We start from the raw sequence: 20,585 nt of genomic DNA on the forward strand, positions 1-20,585 counted from the left end.
AATTCAAATCTCGAACGTGAACTAAGTTACACAATTTTATCTTTACCAATGCCATACGCAAACTTCAACTAACTCAAACATGATTAAAGTATGTTTAGCGAGTTGTGACAGTCGTGCACTCATTTTGTTTCTCAATCGAGCTTATAAATACTACTTTGGTCGATGAATTTTCTAATATTATATAATTATATAAATAAAAGTGGATAAAGGGTAGTTTTGGAAATATGGAAGTAAGAGACAGAAAAGGAAAAGAAAACGTGTCCTAAGATGTTGGAAAAAATGAAGAAATTCAACCATTGAGGAACCGATTTCCGCTATTCTACCGTAAAAAACTCTGTGGCATTACACACCCACCAATTTCTCACATCCCCTTCACAACCCTGTTTTCTGTTTTTTCTTATATTTTTTATTTTATTTTAATTTAATCATATCAAAATTATATTATTTTAAAATTTTAAAATTTACTTACATTATATTATAAATAAAACTATATTAAAGCCATGAATTTATAAATCAATTATTTTAATACATATCCTAAAGTTTACAACTTATATGCTATTAATTTTAATATTACTAATTATGATTACTTCAATACATAACCATATTAATTGCTCCACTTATATATATATATATCGTCACAATCGCACTCTTAATGACAGCGAACTTGCTATTGTGCGGCACTCACTTTCCAACGACAAGTGAGCTAAGCCAATTTGTTCTTGCGTCGCCTACGGCCAAGCGACGTATGTTCGAGCCTCTGACCTCGGTTTAAGAGAAGGTTTTAGAAAACAAGGGCAGAGAGAGATTTTTGAAAGAGACGTTATATAAGCAAGCAAGAAAGTAATAACAATGGCTCATAGTATATAAGCTTGAGTAGGAAGTATATATATATATATATATATATATATATATATATATATATACTTTTTAAAAATGTTTTCTACTGCGTAAAAATTACCACGAGAAGGAGATGAGATATAAATCTCAGTTTATGGGAATCAGATTATTAACCGTAAAATAAGCTTCCCCATAAACTTGTCTTGCACTCCGCCGTGCAGTCCTCCGAGAGGTAGTGGCCTCCGCCTTGAAGATGAGGTGGCGGTAGCTTTCTGGCCATTGCAACCCTATTTTTTGGTAAGCTCGGAGGAGATGACAATGTGTATGGTTCGTTGGAAGCCTTCCATTAAATATCTTGATGGGTTTGGCACTCAGTGAAATTTTAAAAGAATTTAATTTTAAGCTGTCAAGTTGCGTCTATAATGAAAAAAAAAAATATGTATTTTGCTTATATGATCGAGTCATTGAAATTTTAAAATAGTGTCAAAAGAGATTTTTGGAATCATTAGTTTTGACTTTTAGTTGAATAAAATTTAGGATAAATACTTTTCAAAATTTATTAAACTTAAAAAAATAAAAAAAATACCCTTATGATAATTTTAAAAGGATGGTTAATATTTTGTTTAAAAAATATTCTTGGAGTTTCGAAAAATTTAAAAACAATTATTAATAAATGAAGATTTGTGGAGTTCAAAAAAAAGAAAATGAGAAAATTACTATATTTAGTAAAATAAATTAGGAAATTTTAATTTTCCAAAACAATAATTTATTTAAAAACAAAAAAAAGAAAAACATAGACAACGCCGCCACGTCGATCAACACCTCATAGTCACCGTCGAATTAATTTCACGCGGTCCGTTCATTGAATTATTCTCTGCAGTCGGGAGCAGCTTTATTAAGCTAAATAATCGATCCTGACCACTGAATATGTCTCTTAAAATACGAACGGTCTAGATTTTAGTCTCCGTCTTGGCGTTGACTCTCTTCGAATAGATTATTTATACCCATTGGTTGGAGGCTCGTTTCTGCTTCAGTTTCCGATTCTTTTTTTTTTTTTTTTCTGTTCGTTTCGGTTGTCCGAAATTCGTTTCATCGTCTTCGTTTATCGATTCGCGCTGTGAAATTCTCCATCCCCGCCATGTCAAGGGCCGAGATGGACCAGCTAACCTCCGGTGCGAGCAATCGGATAATTCCGATTCTCAAAACCCTGAAGACTTTCATCATTTTCATTCATACCATCCTCTTCTCTCTGCTTCTCCTCCTCTGGCCTCGCCGCCGCCGTTCACCGGCTTCATCAACGCCTACGGTCCAGACCTCCGTTAAGAAGAGGCGATTGGTGTGGCGGAGAGAGGACGATGATACACAGAGACGGAGGGCGTTGGCTGAGGGCGTCGAAATGGGCGTAAACCTTGGCGACGGAGGGTTTCGCGGCCGTTGGAATACCTCTTTGTTCTATGGCGTTAAAAGAAACGCGTTGTTTTGTCGCTCCTGGTTTCCGGAATCCGGTGAATTGAAGTAAGGGTTTGAGTTTGCGTTTTTGAAATTTTTGTGGAATTGTTCGACGAATTTTACCTAAATGATACTGGTTTTTAGGATGATAGAGAATTGTGATTAGTTTTCTTGAATTGATGATCGTTTTGTATATCGATTGGGGAAGCTTCCTTGTTTTCTGACGCCAAGCTCTGTTGATGTCTTTTTAGGGGTATTTTAATCATCATTCATGGGCTTAACGAGCACAGGTGATCTTAAAGTTATTTCATATGAACATCCAGATTTATTTGTTTATTGTTATGGATTTTTTATGTCAGCTTTTGTTTGGTGTTTATGGTGTTTGGTGTTTGTTTACAGTGGAAGATATGCACATTTTGCGACCCAGCTAACTTCTTGCAACTTTGGCGTTTATGCAATAGATTGGATAGGTAGCTAAGCTATTCACATCATCTCTTTCTTGTTGTGTTTTTCTAAAGATTTCCTGTTTCTGTTTTGATTTGTTCATAATGTTCTACTCTCTACAATGAATTCTGTTCATTACAAACTAATTTATCTGCTATTTTGGATGAATTTTGTCACTACTCTGCTGTTTTCCCACTTGAACAACGATGAATTTTGTTTTAGATTCTGGAATGATATTAGAAATTTGATATTCTGGGGAAGGATTTTGATTGCGTTATATCTGTTGTTTTGTGTTCTTGTTGTAGGCCATGGTGGAAGTGATGGATTACATGGATTTGTTCCCTCTCTTGATCATGTTGTTGCTGATACGGTAAATTCGTCTACATCTATTCACTTCGGTTTTAGGATCTTTTTGTTTGCCCGTTCAACCAACATGAAATTCTCTTTGATCTGCAATATAACTTATTCAATGTGAAGTTTTGTTTTGTCTTCTAGAAAAGCTTGCTCCTAAGCCCACCACTAGTACATATTGTATGTTTTGGATCGTTACGTATCGCTGTTAGTCTCACGATTTTTAAAACACGTCTATTAGGTCGAGATTCCACACCCTAATAAGAAATGTTTTGCCATCAGCCATCATAGTTTTTAAAACGTGTCTATTAGGGAGAGATTTTTACACCCTAATAAGGAATGTTTCGTTCCCCTATCTCACAATCCACCCGCTTGAGGCCTAGCGTCCTTGCTGGCACACCGCCCGGTGTCTGGCTCTGATACCATTTGTAACAACCCAAGTCCACCCTTATCCGATATTGTTTGCTTTGGCTCGTTACATAGCTGTCAGCCTCACAATTTTTAGAACTCGTCTGTTAGGGAGAGGTTTCCACACTCTAAGAAGGAGTGCTTATTTCCTCTCTCCAACTAACGTGGGATCTCATAATGCGGGTCATCTTGTTGTCGGTTTTCCTGATCTTGTTGTCGGTTTTCCTGGACTTTGAAATGATCACACTTCCGTTATGGCTTTGAATTATTTGTTCATTTAGAGTTGATTTAGTATATTTAAAGATTTGGGAAGTGTTGTTTATCATTCTTTCTGAACTGCAGGGGGCTTTCTTAGAGAAGATTAAATCTGAGAACCCTGAAACACCATGCTTCCTCTTTGGACACTCCACAGGAGGGGCCGTTGTTTTGAAGGTCAGTGAATTCAAAAGACTTTCCCTCCCCATCTAGCGATACGATATCAGTTTTCGGTTTCCTTAACTACAACTTTATACAGGCCGCATCGAACCCTCCTGTAGCAGAAATGGTGAAGGGAATTATACTGACGTCACCAGCTCTGCGTGTGAAGCCCGCACATCCGATCGTCGGGGTAAGTAATCACAAGCTCTGTTAATCAGCTGTGAACCATCATGTTGAACTGCTTCCATAATGTTGTTGTAGGCCCTAGCTCCAATCTTTTCCATGGTGATCCCAAAGTTTCAGTTCAAAGGTGCAAACAAGAGAGGCATTCCAGTTTCAAGGGACCCTGCAGCACTGTTGGCTAAATACTCCGATCCCTTAGTCTACACAGGGCCGATCAGAGTCCGAACAGGCCACGAGATCTTACGCATTTCATCATACCTGATGCGAAACTTCAAGTCAATCACCGTCCCGTTCTTCGTCCTCCACGGGACAGCAGACAAAGTCACTGATCCATTAGCGTCCCAGGATCTGTACAACGAGGCAGCATCCGAGTTCAAAGACATAAGGCTGTATGAAGGGTTCTTGCACGACTTACTGTTCGAGCCAGAGCGAGAGGAGATTGGTCAGGATATTATCAATTGGTTGGAAAAAAGATTGAAATCTGAGCTTTAGTTTATTTGTGTTTGTTCCTAGTGATTTAAGGGAATGCCTCAAATTTGTATATCTAATTCATCAATTTTACTTTTTATGGTAATTAGTCTTTTTTTTCTTTTTTCTTTTTCATTTTTCTTTTATGTTTTTTCTGCAATTGTTTCTAAATGCTTTTGTTTATTTACTTATTTATTGTCTTTCTTTTGCTTATTTATTTATTTTTTAATTTTAGAATCAAATAATCAATTTTCTCAAATTTGAAGAAGGAAGAAAAAAAAAAAAAAAAAAATATATATATATATATATATATATATATATATATACCAGATCCACCGCTAGCAGAAGATATTGTTCTCTATGAGCTTTCCCTTTTAGACTTCTATGAGCTTTTCCTGTTAGACTTCTATGAGCTTTTCCTTTCTGGCTTCCTCTCAAGGCTTTTAAACATGTTTGTTAGGAGAAAGTAGATATTGTCCTCTTTGAGCTTTCCCTCGATAAGCTTTCCCTCGATATTGTCCTCTTTGAACTATCCTGGGGGAAGGTAGATATTGTCCTCTTTGAGCTTTCCCTCGATAAGCTTTCCCTCGATATTGTCCTCTTTGAACTATCCTGGGGGAAGGTAGATATTGTCCTCTTTGAGCTTTCCCTCGATATTGTCCTTTTTGAACTATCCTTCTCAGGCTTCCCCTCAAGGTTTTTAAACGCTCTGCTAGGGGAAAGTTTCTACCCCTTAAACGTGTCTGTTAGGGGAAAGTTTCTACACCCAGTGGTCTATACTCCTTCCTAGTCAATGTGAGACATCACAATCCACCCCCCTTCAGGAAGGCTCAGCATCCTCGTTGACACTCTTTCCTTCCTCCAATCGATGTGGGACCGTCCCCAAATCTACCATTCTAGGGGGTCCAATGTCCTTACTGGCACACCGCCTCGTGTCTACCCCCTTTGAGAAATAGCGAGAAGAATGACATATTGTCCGGTGTCCGGGGCTCTGATACCATTTATAACAGCCCAGATCCACTTACTTCAATGTAGCATGAATTGAAACATCTTTTGATAATTTTGACAACCTTTTCTTCACATCTTCATTGAAGTATATTGTATGATTGATGTCTCTTGGTTCATATCATCCACCATTGCTCTTTTTGGGCGCATATATATATATATATAATTAGCGGTCTAAGATCTCCCAAATCTCACACTGATTTTGTTTTCTTCTCCCTCAACATCATCCTGTCAATTTTCTCAATATTATCCAAATAATTGAGTTTTTTTTTATTATAATAAAAATGAATTTTATAAAATAAAATGGCTTAAATTTGGAAGAGATTAATCTTAATTTTCATTAAATAAAATAAAATTACATTGAGAAGGGTAAATTCTAAAGATTTTTTTTAAAATTTTTATAATAAAATAAAAATAAATTCAACTTGCAGTTTAAAATATATTAAATATTTATCTTTTAATATAATTCTCCATTTCTAAATTAAAATTTTATATGCAATAAAAATATTAAAAAAAAACTTAACAGAGAAATTGAAAATAAAAAATTGGAGGTAATTTATTCTTATTGGTAGGTAACATGGTTAATTTTTTTGTACCGCAACCTCCATTCGTCTGGCCATGGATTTCAATCCCGTTTCGAACTTCTTCACCAGATCTTCCAGTTTCAATCCTTCCACCGCCTCAACCACAAAGCTCCATTCAATCACGCCGCCGTCTCCTCCCTCAACGACTTCGATCGTCGACACGTACGATTTGAATCCGATGTTGCTATCCACGATCTCGTAGCGTATGCGGCGGCGCTCGTCGTCCACCGCCACCAGCCGTTCTTTGGACCAGCTAACCACGCTACCGGAGCCGTCGGTGGATGGAATCGAGAAGCCGGAGCAGAATCGAACGCAGCCGACCTCGCCGTTAGTGCCTGAAAGTCCGTAGCAGTTGGCTAGGGTTGGAAACCATTTGTGCAAATTGAAGAAATCCTTGAGCATCGGCCATATCTGGTCCGCGGTAGCGCCTTGTAAGGCCTCTGAAACTCGGCCTTCCCATTTTGCTGCTGAGTTTTCCGCCATTGGAGAGGGGATGGAATCGGCTGTAAGTTCCTTCCCCCATTTCTAACTTTCCTTTTTCTACCCTATTTGTTTAGGCATTTACGTTACCCTACTTTGCATTGATGACAAATGTAGGGTCCAGATATCAGATTTTTGGCCCTTAGTTTTTGTGTTTGACATTTAAATGTGTTTTTCAAAATTTGTTTAAATTCCCGTTACGAATAATGTTTCGTTCTCATCTCCGATCGATAGGTCTAGTGTTTTCGTTGATACTCATTCTTCTTTCCAATCGATACTGAATCTCACAATCCACCTCATTTGGGGCTATCGTTCTCGCTAACACACTGCCCGATGTCCACTCCATTTGGGACTTAGTGTCCTCGTTGGCACATCGCCCCGTGTCTGGCTCTAATACAATTTGTAACAGCCCAATCCCACCGCTAGTAGATATTGTCTTCTTTGGAGTTTTCGTTTCAGGTATTCCCTCAAGATTTTTAAACCGCTAGGTTTTGTAAATAATACTTCGTTCTTCTCTCCAACCGACATGGGATCTCACATGTTTAGACCCTAGCTAGTTCTTATGGGTGAATCTAGCTAGTTGGGCCAAGTTCGAGAATCACAAATAGTCCAAACGTATTGTGGTTGACTCATGGGTCATGATTAGTCGAACCACATATGGGATGACGCAGACCTGATTAGACCAAAGGTCAATATAGGTCGGTTAAAGACCATTTGGGTGACCCCATGTAGGTAAACCATGTCCCATAAATGGGTCGACCTTGGCCCGTGAGACCAGTCCATTTTAGGGTTAGTTAAAGTCATGTAGGTGACATGTTCATGGATTGGTCCAATTCATTAAGCTACAAATGGGACGAGTTTGCATTCTAAATCAATAGTCATGCTTGACAAAAACCGTTAAAATATGATTGGGACACGTATATGAGATCACGATCGAATAACCATTAGAGGTAATTATTCAACAATTTAAGGAAATTAATGACCTCGTCTTTCAATTACTAATAGACAATATTATATAAGTGAAACATTGTCATTGGTTGGGACACGCCCGTAAAATATGCATTTATTTTTTATTTTCTAAATTCTTTAATAACATAATTTCATGTTAGTTATAAGGGTAAAATAGACTTTTCACCGAACCGTAATTACGAACAATTCTATATCTATAATGAAAATTAGTTTCACTGATTAATTTTTTTATTATTGTAATAAAAAAAATTATTTTTCTTTCATTGTCTCAAGTATTTAATATTTTTTTTTAAGAGTTAAATTAAAGAAAAAATAGGAAAATAGGAAAATAAATAAATAAATAAGTAGAGTATGCTGCATAAACAAAGGCTAAGCTCTCTCTCTGTCTTTCTCTCTCTCCTTAGTCATCCTGCTCCTCTGTACTGAAAATCAACTGACCCTTACAATCTTTCTCTTTGATTTAGCGCCGGCAAAGATCTCCGGCTGAGCTATCCTTGTGCCCGGTACTCCGATTTCCACACATTTTCTGTTATCAATTTGAAATTTGGGGGTTCGATGACCGTCGATGATTCCTGAGGCTTCTTCTCCGGCGAACTTTGTCGCCCTTCATGGACCACCACCTGTACGATGCCTGAGCTCCGTAGAAAGCCACGGAGGAGCCGGGTATCTGAAGACCCAATCCCGATTGTGCACCAAACACCCGTTAAGCTAACTGTCAGAACACGCCACCGTGGGAAACCTGCTAAGCGCGGCGGAGAGAAGTGTATTAAGGAGGGGAACGACGCGATCGACGCCGATGGTGAGAGGGATATTGTGAACCCTGGAATCGGTCTTGAAACTAGCAAAGGTGAAGTTGGGAAGAACAAAGAGCTACTGGAGGTTGGTGTTAAAGCCATGGATGAGTTCGATAGTGGAGGACGGAACGGCGATAAGGGTCCTAAAGCTGAGGATGAAAGCACGGCCGCTCCTCTTCCGGAGAAGGTGAGGCTTTTTTCTGACGTTTCTTGAATTGATGGCTTTGTGTTGATGGTTGGGAAAGGATTAGGGAACGGAAATTGGGGTTTTGATTCTATCTCCCTGTTCCCATATGTAAATTTCTTGGATTTCATGTATGTTTTGACGATTTGAGAAATGTGTGAACTATTATTGGGGAACCCCAAGTGATTTCAGCTGGACTTGTTAATTATGAGCTGATGCAGCTTTTAGACGTGGCCTTGTTTGAGATTGCAGCATAGTTGAGAGGCTTTCATATCTTTGGAGTTAAAGAAATGTCAGTAATGAATAAATGGGGATTTGCTATTGTGCTTGATTTTGACACTTTCTATGTATTTGATCTTGTTCTTCAGCTAATATCCTTGTTTCTACTTCTAATATGTGGAGCTGGAAGGATCCGATTATGAAAGTCGAATACTTTGAATGGAAATGATTGTTGTTCTACTTCGATCTTTTTGTTCGCGGTTTTATTTATTAGCATACCTTTCTGTGTTTCCTAGTGATTGTATTGACTTTATTAGCTCTTATTTGTCTTTGTTTTGTTGATGTTTCGTTTTGTGCTGTAATGATCCGAAAGTGATACGATGGCTGTTGAAATACTGTGTTCGTTTTTTCTCCCTTCATTTGGACAATAATAGAGAAATATTATATATAGAATTAACGCTCCGTGAGTTTCGTTCAAAATTGCAGTTGTGGTCTTTTTAGCTTCTGTTTTTCATATTTTATGTTCTTCTGAATGCAACAGGTTCAGGTTGGCGGCTCTCCATTATATAAAGTAGAAAGAAAACTAGGAAAAGGAGGTTTTGGTCAGGTGTATGTGGGTCGACGCATGGGTCCCACGAGCTTGAATGAAAGATCTGGCTCTGGAGCTGTAGAGGTATGGTATCCTTATCTGTAATGTTTACTGATTACTCGTTTCACGTTACCAACTTCTCGTGTGATCTGTCCAAATTTCAGATAGCCTTAAAATTTGAGCATAGAAGTAGTAAAGGGTGCAACTATGGACCTCCCTATGAGTGGCAGGTTTACAAGTAATTCTCTTCACAGTTCTTGCTTGATATGTTTTAGTGTCGAATAGGTATGTTATATTACGTACATTTATACGTGTTCTAATCACTTCGCTCTTGGCTCTTCAGTGCACTAGGTGGTAGCCATGGTGTGCCAAGAGTTCATTACAAGGGTCGGCAAGGTGACTACTATGTCATGGTACGTTTTGTTTTGTTTACTTTTTAAGACGGTTAAAGCCTAAAAGGGCGTCAGAGATATGCATCATTATTTTAGTTGTGTTGTGAATGAATATACTTTGGATATAGGTTATGGACATGCTTGGACCTAGTCTTTGGGATGTCTGGAATAACAATGCTCACACGTAAGTTCGTAGTATAATTTTATCATTTGTGCAGATTTATTGCATGTTAATGTCTACTTCATTATTTGAATCTCAGGATGTCGATTGAAATGGTTGCATGCATCGCAATCGAGGCAATCTCCATATTAGAGAAGATGCATTCTAGAGGGTAAGGCCTTTATTCTGTATTCTTCTTATAGTGATGATCGATAAAAAAGGTTTGTGGTTCAACGTCGTGTGATTAGATTGCCATGGGAATCAAATAGGAAGAAACTCAATGTAGTCATTTTTGGATTGACATTTTAGGCCTCCTACGCCTTTTGGTTCATTTCCCACCCATAGCAGCTTCTGAAGCTTTGCTGCTAGGGCTTCCTTGTTTCTTATGGAGGGACGGGAAAGTTACATGGGTCCGAGGATGCTGTCGTAGTGAAGGAACATGTTAAGACTATATTGCAGATCTTGGTACCTTTGTTCAAACATCATGACAGTTATGATGTGTGATTTTTGCATCTACTACAGCTAAGCTGGACTGTTTTTACATAGTTAGCTTATTCACAGGCTCATGAATGATTTTGTTGTATTCTTGTAATTATATTTCTGCTCTCTAATGTCTCCGACAGGTACGTGCATGGTGACGTGAAGCCTGAAAACTTTTTGCTAGGCCCTCCTGGAACCCCAGAAGAGAAGAAGTTGTTTCTTGTAGATCTTGGTTTAGGTATTTCTCTCCCTCGGTTTTATTTATTTATTTACATTTTCCATCTAATGGAATATTATTGTTTATACATATGAAACACCTTACCATTTTATTGATTCACCTTATAGCAACGAAGTGGCGTGATAGTTCAACTGGTCAACATGTTGAGTATGATCAACGGCCAGACGTTTTCCGGTATGAAAGCTGTATATTTTATATGATAGTTGCATGCATCTATTTAACATTTAGAGACCCTTAAACAACTCTTTTTCACATCTTTTAGGGGAACAGTTCGGTATGCTAGTGTTCATGCGCATCTTGGCAGAACTGCTAGTCGGAGAGATGATTTGGAATCACTTGCTTACACTCTTGTTTTTCTTCTTCGTGGTCGGCTGCCTTGGCAAGGATATCAGGTCTGTTTCGTCTCAGGGATGATGGAGGTTAACTCTTCGTGCAAACAGAAGATATATTTAATCTGAATTGTAAGTATGTTTTTTTCTCCAGGGAGAAAATAAAGGATTCCTTGTGTCCAAGAAGAAGATGTCTACTTCCTCTGAAACATTGTGCTGTTTTTGCCCACAGCCTTTTAGGCAGTTTGTTGAATATGTTGTGAATTTGAAATTTGACGAAGAGCCGAACTATGCAAGATATATCTCCCTCTTTGATGGGATCGTCGGTCCAAATCCAGATATCCATCCAATTAACACGGATGGTGCACAGAAAGTACTCATGTTTCCTTGATTGCATTTATGTGTTTGACAATGGTACTTTTTGGTTGGAAACTTTGAACTTGAATATTATCTAAAACGTTATCTGTTATGTGAAGCTTATTTTTCAGGTTGGGCAGAAGAGAGGAAGGCTATCCATGGAGGATGAAGATGATGAACAACCAAAGAAGAAGGTTCGAATGGGGATGCCTGCAACTCAATGGATTAGTGTTTATAATGCCCGTAAACCAATGAAGCAAAGGTTTGCACTTGAATTTAAGATGAAGCTCATTTACAACGACGAGTTATTGATTAACTTATCCTGATGTAGATATCACTATAACGTTGCTGATATGAGGCTCTCTCAGCACATTGAGAAAGGAAATGAAGATGGTTTATTTATTAGTTGCGTTGCTTCATGTTCGAATCTTTGGGCCCTTATTATGGACGCTGGAACTGGATTTACTGCTCAAGTTTACGAACTCTCGCCATGCTTTCTTCACAAGGTTGGTTCCTTTTTCCATGAAGAAGAAAATAAATTATCTTGGATACTCGACATGTGAGATTAGACCTTCATGTTTGTTTCTCATTGGATCAATGGATTGTGAAAATGTAACGGCCTAGACCCACCGCTAGCAAATATTGTCCTCTTTGGGTTTTCTCTTTCAGGTTTCCCTTCAAGGGTTTAAAATGCGTCTGCTAAGGAAAGGTTTCCACACCCTTATAAAGGGTGTTTCATTCTTCTCCCCAACCAATGTGGGATTGTGGGATTTCACATAAAACTACTTTATTGCTTATCAACAGAGCATGTGCTATTGTTTGTTGAACAGCCGATAACGTTCACGTTTGTTTACTTAGGACTGGATCATGGAACAGTGGGAGAAAAACTATTACATCAGTGCGATAGCAGGAGCTAATAATGGGAGCTCATTGGTAGTAATGTCCAAAGGTTAGTCGTAATACAATATATTCTAAATGGCTACTAGAAAAGACGGTTGCATACTGTGCGTGTGGGTGCGTTGCTTCTTATACTTAAATATAACTTTCATGCAGGGACTCAGTACCTTCAGCAATCTTATAAAGTCAGCGATTCATTTCCCTTCAAGTGGATAAATAAGAAATGGAGGGAGGGATTTTATGTTACTGCCATGGCCACTGCCGGCAGTAGATGGGCAATTGTCATGTCACGCGGTGCAGGATTTTCTGACCAGGTATTAGGCTAATAGGTTTTCTATTGCATGACAATTGAAGCGATTCGACATTGGTTGACTTCTGATCACTTCACAGGTGGTGGAACTAGATTTCCTATATCCTAGTGAAGGTGTTCACCGCAGGTGGGATAGTGGTTACCGCATCACATCGACTGCTGCAACTTTGGACCAGGCTGCTCTTGTTTTGAGTGTGCCTAGGAGAAAGCCTACCGATGAAACGCAAGAAACGCTTCGGACATCTGCCTTTCCTAGTACACACGTCAAGGTTTGCCATGCAAACATACATTCGACTTTATAATTTTGCTTAATATTGTTAAATTCCTGAGGATTTTGGTTTCTGGTGTTTATGCAGGAGAAATGGGCAAAGAACCTTTATATTGCATCTATTTGCTATGGCCGAACTGTTTCATGAACTACTACCCCTAAGTCGATGCCACCTAGAGCCTGCAATTTTTAACCGATGGTGCTCCTCTCGGGCGGATATGAATTTTTAAGACAAACAATTGACTGTGGCTAATGGAGTTCGTGTAGCTTAACTGTTCATTACGTCGACATCGTGTAGCATCAGATACCGACACCTATGCTCTGGCTTTCATTCATGTTATTCAAGTATGAACTAAAGTTAGATCTTTCATGTTCCTGAGGTTTGGATGATTTTACCAATTTCTTAAAGGATTTGTATAGTCTTGAGAACTAGTTCTTGACTGAAGGCATGTGCACAACGTAGGCCATCGTGCAGTTACGATTATAAAGCATCCGTGGGCACTCGATATTCATATCCCTTTTACTTGTACTTAGATCCTTATGTCTTACCTTTTTGGAACTGAGGATATTAAATGTCTGAACCTGGAAGATATCAATTTTACACCTTTAAGCGATACTTTTTAGTCGATTTTCTATCTATATAATCATTAGTTAGCTGATGATTTATGGCTCGTGCCTATTCGTTATTTTTGTGGATATCTACTAGGGTTACTAATATTGTTTGTCAACATTGGGATGGCTGTCAATTACACCCGGTTCCCTTTTTCGGAACCAGAAGAACGGCTGCCATCGGGTTTCCGAGTGCCATCAGTAGCGACGGTGCAGTTCCTCGAACCATTCTACTCTACTTTACTTTTGTATTTTTCTTGAAGCTAAATACTTCGGCATAGACTTTGTGGTTATTAATCTTTGATGCCATTAGAGAATGGTTTCTTGAACTGAACATGGAGGCAATGAAGAACATTTTTTTGATTGTAGAGTTCCAGAGTGAAAGAATTGGATAATCTTTGTTACTCATTCTGTTTCCGTTATCGACTGCAGGTATCTGAATTATATATCAACAACTTCGTAATCTCCTGACTCGTCTTGGATCGATACTGGATTTCAAGAAATACTCAACCGTCATCTGTTCACATACACCGTGCACTTCAGATTTTTCAGCTCAAAGGTACATTGATGTTTTACTGAGATGTTAACTTCATTTTCCTGCATAGTTTGTCATCTTGGCGATGATTCTTTGACGTATGATCGGTTTCTTCGACAGTTACGATACATATTAACATCTTATAACTCAACATATGACTGTTTCATTATGGGGTTTGATTTCTGATTGATGAGAATCTTAGGCAGATGAAAATCAATGGTTGCTGTTTCGTAATACCTCGATTACATCTCGATTACCGCCATTTATAGCGTAAAGTTTATTGTCATAGCAATCTTTTCCTAGTAAAATAACCCATGCCTGCAAAATTGTTCTTTTAAAGTTCGATAAAAGCCCTCCGAAAACGATCATGAAAGTTGTTAGATCTTTTAAAATCTCGATCTGGGCTGATGATAAACATAGAACACCACATGTGCCTTTTTGTTCTACATGAAAATTACGCACCATTTCTGATGTTTAACGATGAACACGACCACGTGTTCTTAATCGTTAAGATTCATCTGATTCCCCCTAGTTTCCAGTTTTGATCTCTACATTGTTTGCATAGATCTTGGTTGATGATCATAAATTGTTTTGAGATATGAACTGCACCTAACAGGATCTTGAATGGGTAGAGATTTGAATCAAGAATCTGTTCTTTTTGCAGCCGAGGGCGCTGGTAATTTGGTTATTGCGTGCCTTGTAGCCCACCGTCATTACTAACCAAGCAAGCCAAGCCTATGAATTCTCCGCACACTTTCCCTCTCTCCGCCACCAAACTTACCCCTCTCGTTTCCCTCAAAGCTACACAAAGAATCGTGTGGTTTACCTTCCCTTATATATGTATGTGGTACGTGGAATTGCCTTTCAAATTCTCATGGAGTCTGTTGCTTCGACTTCATCCGCACCGGACCGCCCCCGTCCTCGTCTTCCTTGGTTCGAGCCCTCCCAAGCTATGACTGCCCGGATTGTTCGAGCTCTCCACCATCACCTCCGTCTCCTACACCGCTCTGATTCTTCATTCTTTGTCTTGGGAGCCACAGGCAATGTCTACATTGTGTCTCTATCCTCTACCCCCTCATGCACTTGCCCCGATCGTATTACGCCTTGCAAACACATGTTATTTGTTTACATTCGAGCTCTGGGTGTGTCACTAGATGATGCATGTCTTTGGCGGAGAACGCTTCGACCGTGTCAATTGAATCGTTTGCTTACTGCACCTGTTATGGCGGAATCGCTTGCTGAAATTAGTCTACGTAGAGTATTTCATCAACAATTCTTTCAGGTAAAAGAAAGGACTTGTGTACCTATTGTAGATATTGAAGATGGGGCTGCATGTCCTGTTTGTTTGGATGATCTAAAGGACGATCGAGTTGTGGCTTGTACGACATGTCGAAATCTCGTTCATGACGATTGTTTCTCGAGGTGGAAACGAAGCAAGGGAAGGAGAAATATTAGCTGCGTAGTTTGTAGGGCAAGATGGAAGGACACGACAAACGAACAAAAGTATTTGAATTTGTCTGCCTATCTCGATGAACACGACGCAGTAGACAACAATCGCTATAATAGATAGCTAAATAGACACCCTAAGATGTCTCATAATGAAACTTTAAAAGTTAAAAAATACAATTAGCGTTATTTGTTGAAAAAAATACGATAAACTTTCAAAAATATTTTTAAAATATCCTTAAACTTTAAAAAATTTCATTAAATTTATTTTTTTAAATATATTTAAATTTTTAATATTTATAAAAAAAATTAAATTATTTTTACTGTCTATATATGGACAAAAATTGTCTACCGACATCTTATAGATTACATTCAAACTTATAGTTAAATTTTTTAAAATTTAAAGGTATTTTTTAAATATATTAATTTTTTCATCCATATTTTAGGAATATATTAAAAAAAAAATCGATATTTTCCTAAACGATTGAATAGTAAGCAATAGCCTTGTTTCTGGACATATCCTCGCCGTTTCCTTCTTCAATCAATTTGTGGAGTTCAATAATTAATTGAATGAAGATTCAATGGAGTTGCAGAAGTGAATTTGAGCTATAGTAATCAGTTTTTTCGATCTTAGCCAAAGGCGCAGCAGCTTTCATCAATCTCACACTGACAAATTTGATCCGTTGCGCACTCCTAAGTCTGAATTCCTACTGTTTCCCTGCTTTCGTGGCCGAAGTTTTGTGCTAGGATACGCAATGGAGGATTCCGGGACCGGAACTCGACCTTCTTCCGGTAAGGTATCGGCTAAAGTCGTCGCTATTGCTGCTGGTGAAGCTCACACTCTCGCTCTTACAGGTAGGGAGATTTTATGATTTGTGCATTTCTCTATTGTTTTTCAGTTGATATAGAATCGGAAGTTGTGACAGAGTTCTGTGTTGTGGATTGCAGGAGATGGGAGAGTGTATTCATGGGGAAGAGGAATATTTGGGCGGCTTGGGACGGGGACGGAAGCGGACGAGATTTTACCTGTACGAGTTAAGCTTGGTTCTGAGGAAGTGAATCTCAAAGTTGTGGCGATTGCTGCTGGTTCTTATCATAGCCTCGCTCTTGCTGGTTAGTGTGCTTGTATGTCTTTTTGGATTGCAAATTTTGCATTCGATCTTCAGATAGAGCTTGTTTTGCTTCAACAGCTGCGAAATTGTTTGGGTAAATGGAAACGATGATCATTTATTGCTTGTGGTACATGAATTCTAAATCTAAAACATGAGCATCACAGGATTCATGCTCTTTCAATATCTGATCATTTTTAGTTCCTTGACGACGAAAAGGTTCTGAAACAGTTTGATTTTTCATTCATTTTAATGGTTTAGAGAGATTTGTTTCATGAAAGTCCCACATCGGCTAATTTAGGGAATGTTCATGGGTTTATAAACAAGGAATACTCTCTCCATTGGTATGAGGCCTTATCGGCTAATTTAGGAAATGTTCATGGGTTTATAAACAAGGAATACTCTCTCCATTGGTATGAGGCCTTTTGGGGAAGCCCAAAGCAAAGCCATGAGAGCTTATGCTCAAAGTGGACAATATCATACCATTGTGGAGAGTCGTGTTCATTTAACAAGGTATCAGAGCCATGCCCTAAACTTAGTTGTACCAATAGATTGGTAAATCCTCAAATGTTGAACAAAGGACTCCAGAAGAAAATGAGTCAAGCCTCCTCGAAAGCAGTAAAAAATGACTAAGACTCCAAAGGAGTCGAGCCTCTCGATTAAGGGAAGGCGTACTTTGTTTGAGGGGAGGTGTTGGATGATGAAAGTTGTAAGTAGTTAGAACGTTCCCAATTGATTGAGAAAATAAGCATTGTAATTAGAAACTGAGACAAAATTTGAAGAACTTATAGAGTGGGTAGCTGTAGAACTCAATGCAGCAGCTAGAAATACCTTTGTTGACCTATCTTGCGTTAGAAACCACGACTCTTCACAATAATATGATATTGTCCACTTTGAGCATAAGCTTTCATGGCTTTGCTTTTGGTTTCTCCAAAAGGCCTCGTACCAATAGTATGATTATCGTATTGCCAATCTGAGCACTTGAATTTGATGCACAGTCATATCATATAAGAAAGGGGTTTCTAAGTTTTTTTTTTGGTTAAATATCATACAGAAATTAATGGCATAAACCCGAACAATTTCTTATGAAAGTTGAGGAACCAAAACAAGATATTTAGAGAAATCAAAATAAAAGATCAGTGATTTTGAAGAAAGTAGGCTGAAAGCGTTATGTTCTAGTGCTACTGTACTGATTTATAAATGGGGGTCTAGTTGTGCTCACGCTCTATTTATTCGCAGATGATGGTTCAGTTTGGAGCTGGGGTTACAACATCTGTATCCTTTGAAATGGGTTCAAACGGATTGTTCTCATGCATTTATTTAGTGCATAAATTATCAAGTGTGCTCATTTTTCCTCTTACAGTTTTATCCTCTCTACATCCTTGACTATCACAAAGATGGCCAACTTGGATTTGATGGAGGAAATTCCGCTACCCCGTGCTTGCTGAAGCAGTTTCTTGAGTTGGAATCTCCAGATTCTTCGACAGACGAGTCAGGCTCGAAGAATAAGAGGTCAAAAACGGTCTGTCATGAGTTTTCTCATTGTTTTGATGAATAGAATCCGAATTGTGCTTGTTTGTTTGTTTTCTTCCTTTTAAGTTTTCCATTGCATCTATATCAGATTTGTGACGTCAAAGCCGGGGGGTTGGTCTCACTTGCAATCGACGATCTCGGAGCCCTATGGATGTGGGGTAATTGTCCAAAGCCAAACGGTGAGGACGAAGTTGGCTTATCTTATGTTAGCAGCTTCACTCCCTCTCCAGTGTCGGAGCTCCATGGCCATACTGTTGTTAAGGTTGCTTGTGGTAATGAGCATGTGGTGGCCCTGGTTAGTGTTGGGGCAACCTACAATAAAGATGAAGATTTAGTTTGCTACTCATGGGGAAATAATTCTCATGGCCAATTAGGCACGGGAGATAGAGATGGCAGGGCACGTCCCCAACTTATCGAGACATTTAACGAGGCATCCCCTTGGGCAGTTTATGAGGTAGCGTGCGGGGCATTCCATACTGCTTTACTTAGCCGCAGAAAGGGACCAAGTGACACTTTAGAAAGTGTATGTTGGACATTTGGTATAGGGGAAAATGGGCAGCTTGGACATGGAACTACCCAAAATGAATTGCTTCCTAAGCCTGTAAAAGAATTGCCGCAATCTGTATCTCTGATCTCAGTTGCTTGTGGCCTTTTTCACACGAGCGTTGTTTCATCAGCTGGAGATGTATGGTCCTGGGGAATGGAAAGGGGACTTGGACTTTGCCCTGATGCTAGTTTCACTGGGACCGACACAGGCGATGCGATTTCTCCCCTATCCATCTTTTGTAATGGGTCTCAATCTCCAAAATTCTTGGATCCTGTTCAGGTTGCTTGTGGGGCTGCTCATACCATCATTGTTGCACATAATGGATATAAGCTATGGTCATGGGGACGAGGAAGAAGCGGGGTTCTTGGAAATGGTAAGACAGTCGATTGTTATACTCCCACCGTCGTGTCGTGGCCTCCACCCGGCGAGGATTTCATTCAAGAGGAAATAGAAACCAAAAACACGGAAGATAAAGTCGAAGAAGATAGTACCGAGGACGTAACCGAAGAAAACAAAAAATTGCTTATGGCTATGGAGGAAATCAAAGTTCTGCTAGAGAAACTGTCTGTTATGGAACGGTATGCAAGCTTTCTTCATGGCTCCATATTTGGAAAACCTTTCCAAGAAGGAGATATCCCACTCTCATTGCGAAATTCTGGTATGTTCGACATTGCCAAGGAATGGGAAAGCCTTTTCGAGTCGATAGATCGCAAAGATCTACTAAGGATGGAGGCAGTCTACCAACACATGCTGGCAACTATCAAGGACAAGATCATGAAGAAAAGGGTCCAGGAGCTTGTGAACGAGTTTCTCCAATCTTCAACGTCTAAAAATTAGTGTTATAAGCCGAGAGGAGCCATCAGGTATGCAAAATCTGAACATCTTTCAAATTATTCTGCTTTTCAAGATAGATAATGTGTATCAACCTGCAAGAATTTGCCCGTCATGATTATCATTACCATTGTACAATAAATTGCGACTTTGTTTAGCTGTAGCCCTGAATAATAGCCTAGCCTGCCCTTTTGTAGTATGATTGTGAAACTCTCTAGAAGATATATGTGTCGGACTGTCGATTTTGTTCGTGATCGTAACGACAAACGTTGTCTTTCTTTGGTTTCTGTTTGGGATGCTTGAAATGTTTAATGTAAATTTATGTTCTTTTGAAGATTTGGAAGAAGAATTGGAAGATTTGATATAGATGATTGTAACTTTGAAGGTAAAGAAGAGAAGGTTTGAAGTGGTTATGGAAGATTCCTTACTTTGGAAGGAAAAGTATTATGGGGTGGCATGGAATCTCTATCCTATCCGTCGGTACGGATTAATAAAAGGCAACTAATCAAAGTGAGACCAGCTCGACTCGGATATCGAAGAAAAGTGGATTTGTGTGTAACCAACTCCAGCTCCGGAAATCCATAGATGAATTTTTAAGAGTAAAACGTAATCAAATGATTTCATGCCGTCCATGCCAATGATAGAGTACGACATATGAGCTCAGACCCTTATGTGAGCTTACCTGCTCTAGCCTCCCCGCACGTGCCGATGTCCGCCTCGCTACTCTATTTTCTTTCAGGCATATCCTCTCTGTTGGAGAGGATTAATGAAAGGGTTCGAGGAAATGGATTCAAGGCATAGAAATGTCACTATTTGAGTTGTCCTATCTGTTGGTAAAGATTAATAAAAGAGTTCGAGGAAATGAATTCAAGGCACAGAGACATCTTATTTGAGTTGTCTTATCTATCGGTACGAATTAATAAAAGGGTTCAAAGAAATGAATTTAAGGCATAGAGACATCTTATTTGAGCTGTCCTATTCGTTGGTAAGGATTAATAAACGGGTTAGAGGAAATGGATTCAAGGCATAGAGACATCTTATTTGAGTTGTCCTATCTATCGGTAAGGATTAATAAAACGCTTTGAGGAAATGATTCAAGCCAATAGAGACATCATGTCTCAAATTATGTATATGTTAGGCTAAAAAAAATTAATTTGACAGAC

General features: G+C 38.9%; 5 protein-coding genes across 8 annotated transcripts; 4 read left to right on the forward strand and 1 right to left on the reverse strand.

The window, feature by feature from the left end:
• The first annotated feature begins 1,875 nt into the window (after window positions 1–1,875).
• Window positions 1,876–4,678, forward strand: LOC111454391 (monoacylglycerol lipase). Its single transcript, XM_023095867.1, has 7 exons — window positions 1,876–2,352; window positions 2,538–2,576; window positions 2,686–2,756; window positions 3,036–3,100; window positions 3,832–3,921; window positions 4,004–4,096; window positions 4,168–4,678. The coding sequence occupies exons 1-7, from the start codon at window positions 1,976–1,978 to the stop codon at window positions 4,579–4,581; spliced, it is 1,149 nt and encodes a 382-aa protein (XP_022951635.1). The 5' UTR covers window positions 1,876–1,975; the 3' UTR covers window positions 4,582–4,678.
• A 1,415-nt stretch (window positions 4,679–6,093) lies between these two features.
• LOC111454336 (lachrymatory-factor synthase) lies at window positions 6,094–6,687 on the reverse strand. The gene has a single exon (XM_023095788.1). The coding sequence runs from the start codon at window positions 6,627–6,629 to the stop codon at window positions 6,144–6,146; it is 486 nt and encodes a 161-aa protein (XP_022951556.1). The 5' UTR covers window positions 6,630–6,687; the 3' UTR covers window positions 6,094–6,143.
• A 1,265-nt stretch (window positions 6,688–7,952) lies between these two features.
• Window positions 7,953–13,440, forward strand: LOC111454314 (casein kinase 1-like protein HD16). Of its 2 annotated transcripts, none has more exons than XM_023095755.1 (16): window positions 7,953–8,576; window positions 9,334–9,465; window positions 9,546–9,619; window positions 9,725–9,794; window positions 9,902–9,957; window positions 10,034–10,105; window positions 10,557–10,651; window positions 10,759–10,825; window positions 10,914–11,043; window positions 11,135–11,353; window positions 11,457–11,599; window positions 11,669–11,843; window positions 12,196–12,286; window positions 12,391–12,548; window positions 12,625–12,813; window positions 12,901–13,440. In XM_023095755.1, the coding sequence occupies exons 1-16, from the start codon at window positions 8,223–8,225 to the stop codon at window positions 12,958–12,960; spliced, it is 2,085 nt and encodes a 694-aa protein (XP_022951523.1). In that variant the 5' UTR covers window positions 7,953–8,222; the 3' UTR covers window positions 12,961–13,440. The 2 variants fall into 2 exon arrangements, with proteins under 2 accessions (XP_022951523.1, XP_022951524.1); XM_023095756.1 differs by having other exon boundaries at window positions 11,469–11,599.
• Window positions 13,441–13,900: 460 nt separating this feature from the next.
• On the forward strand, window positions 13,901–15,556 carry LOC111454315 (mitogen-activated protein kinase kinase kinase 1). Its single transcript, XM_023095757.1, has 3 exons — window positions 13,901–13,980; window positions 14,621–14,657; window positions 14,689–15,556. The coding sequence occupies exon 3, from the start codon at window positions 14,795–14,797 to the stop codon at window positions 15,524–15,526; it is 732 nt and encodes a 243-aa protein (XP_022951525.1). The 5' UTR covers window positions 13,901–13,980; window positions 14,621–14,657; window positions 14,689–14,794; the 3' UTR covers window positions 15,527–15,556.
• A 328-nt stretch (window positions 15,557–15,884) lies between these two features.
• Window positions 15,885–20,294, forward strand: LOC111454691 (ultraviolet-B receptor UVR8). Of its 3 annotated transcripts, none has more exons than XM_023096194.1 (6): window positions 15,885–16,257; window positions 16,351–16,515; window positions 17,751–17,786; window positions 17,909–18,033; window positions 18,133–19,454; window positions 19,758–20,294. In XM_023096194.1, exons 1-5 carry the CDS (start codon window positions 16,158–16,160, stop codon window positions 19,426–19,428), a joined length of 1,722 nt encoding a protein of 573 aa, XP_022951962.1. In that variant the 5' UTR covers window positions 15,885–16,157; the 3' UTR covers window positions 19,429–19,454; window positions 19,758–20,294. The 3 variants fall into 3 exon arrangements, with proteins under 3 accessions (XP_022951962.1, XP_022951961.1, XP_022951960.1); XM_023096193.1 differs by having other exon boundaries at window positions 19,808–20,294; XM_023096192.1 differs by lacking the exon at window positions 19,758–20,294 and having other exon boundaries at window positions 18,133–19,707.
• The last annotated feature ends 291 nt before the right edge of the window (window positions 20,295–20,585 follow it).

Source organism: Cucurbita moschata, unplaced genomic scaffold, assembly GCF_002738365.1.
Source record: "Cucurbita moschata cultivar Rifu unplaced genomic scaffold, Cmos_1.0 Cmo_Scf00016, whole genome shotgun sequence".
NCBI classification, from domain to species: Eukaryota; Viridiplantae; Streptophyta; class Magnoliopsida; order Cucurbitales; family Cucurbitaceae; genus Cucurbita; species Cucurbita moschata.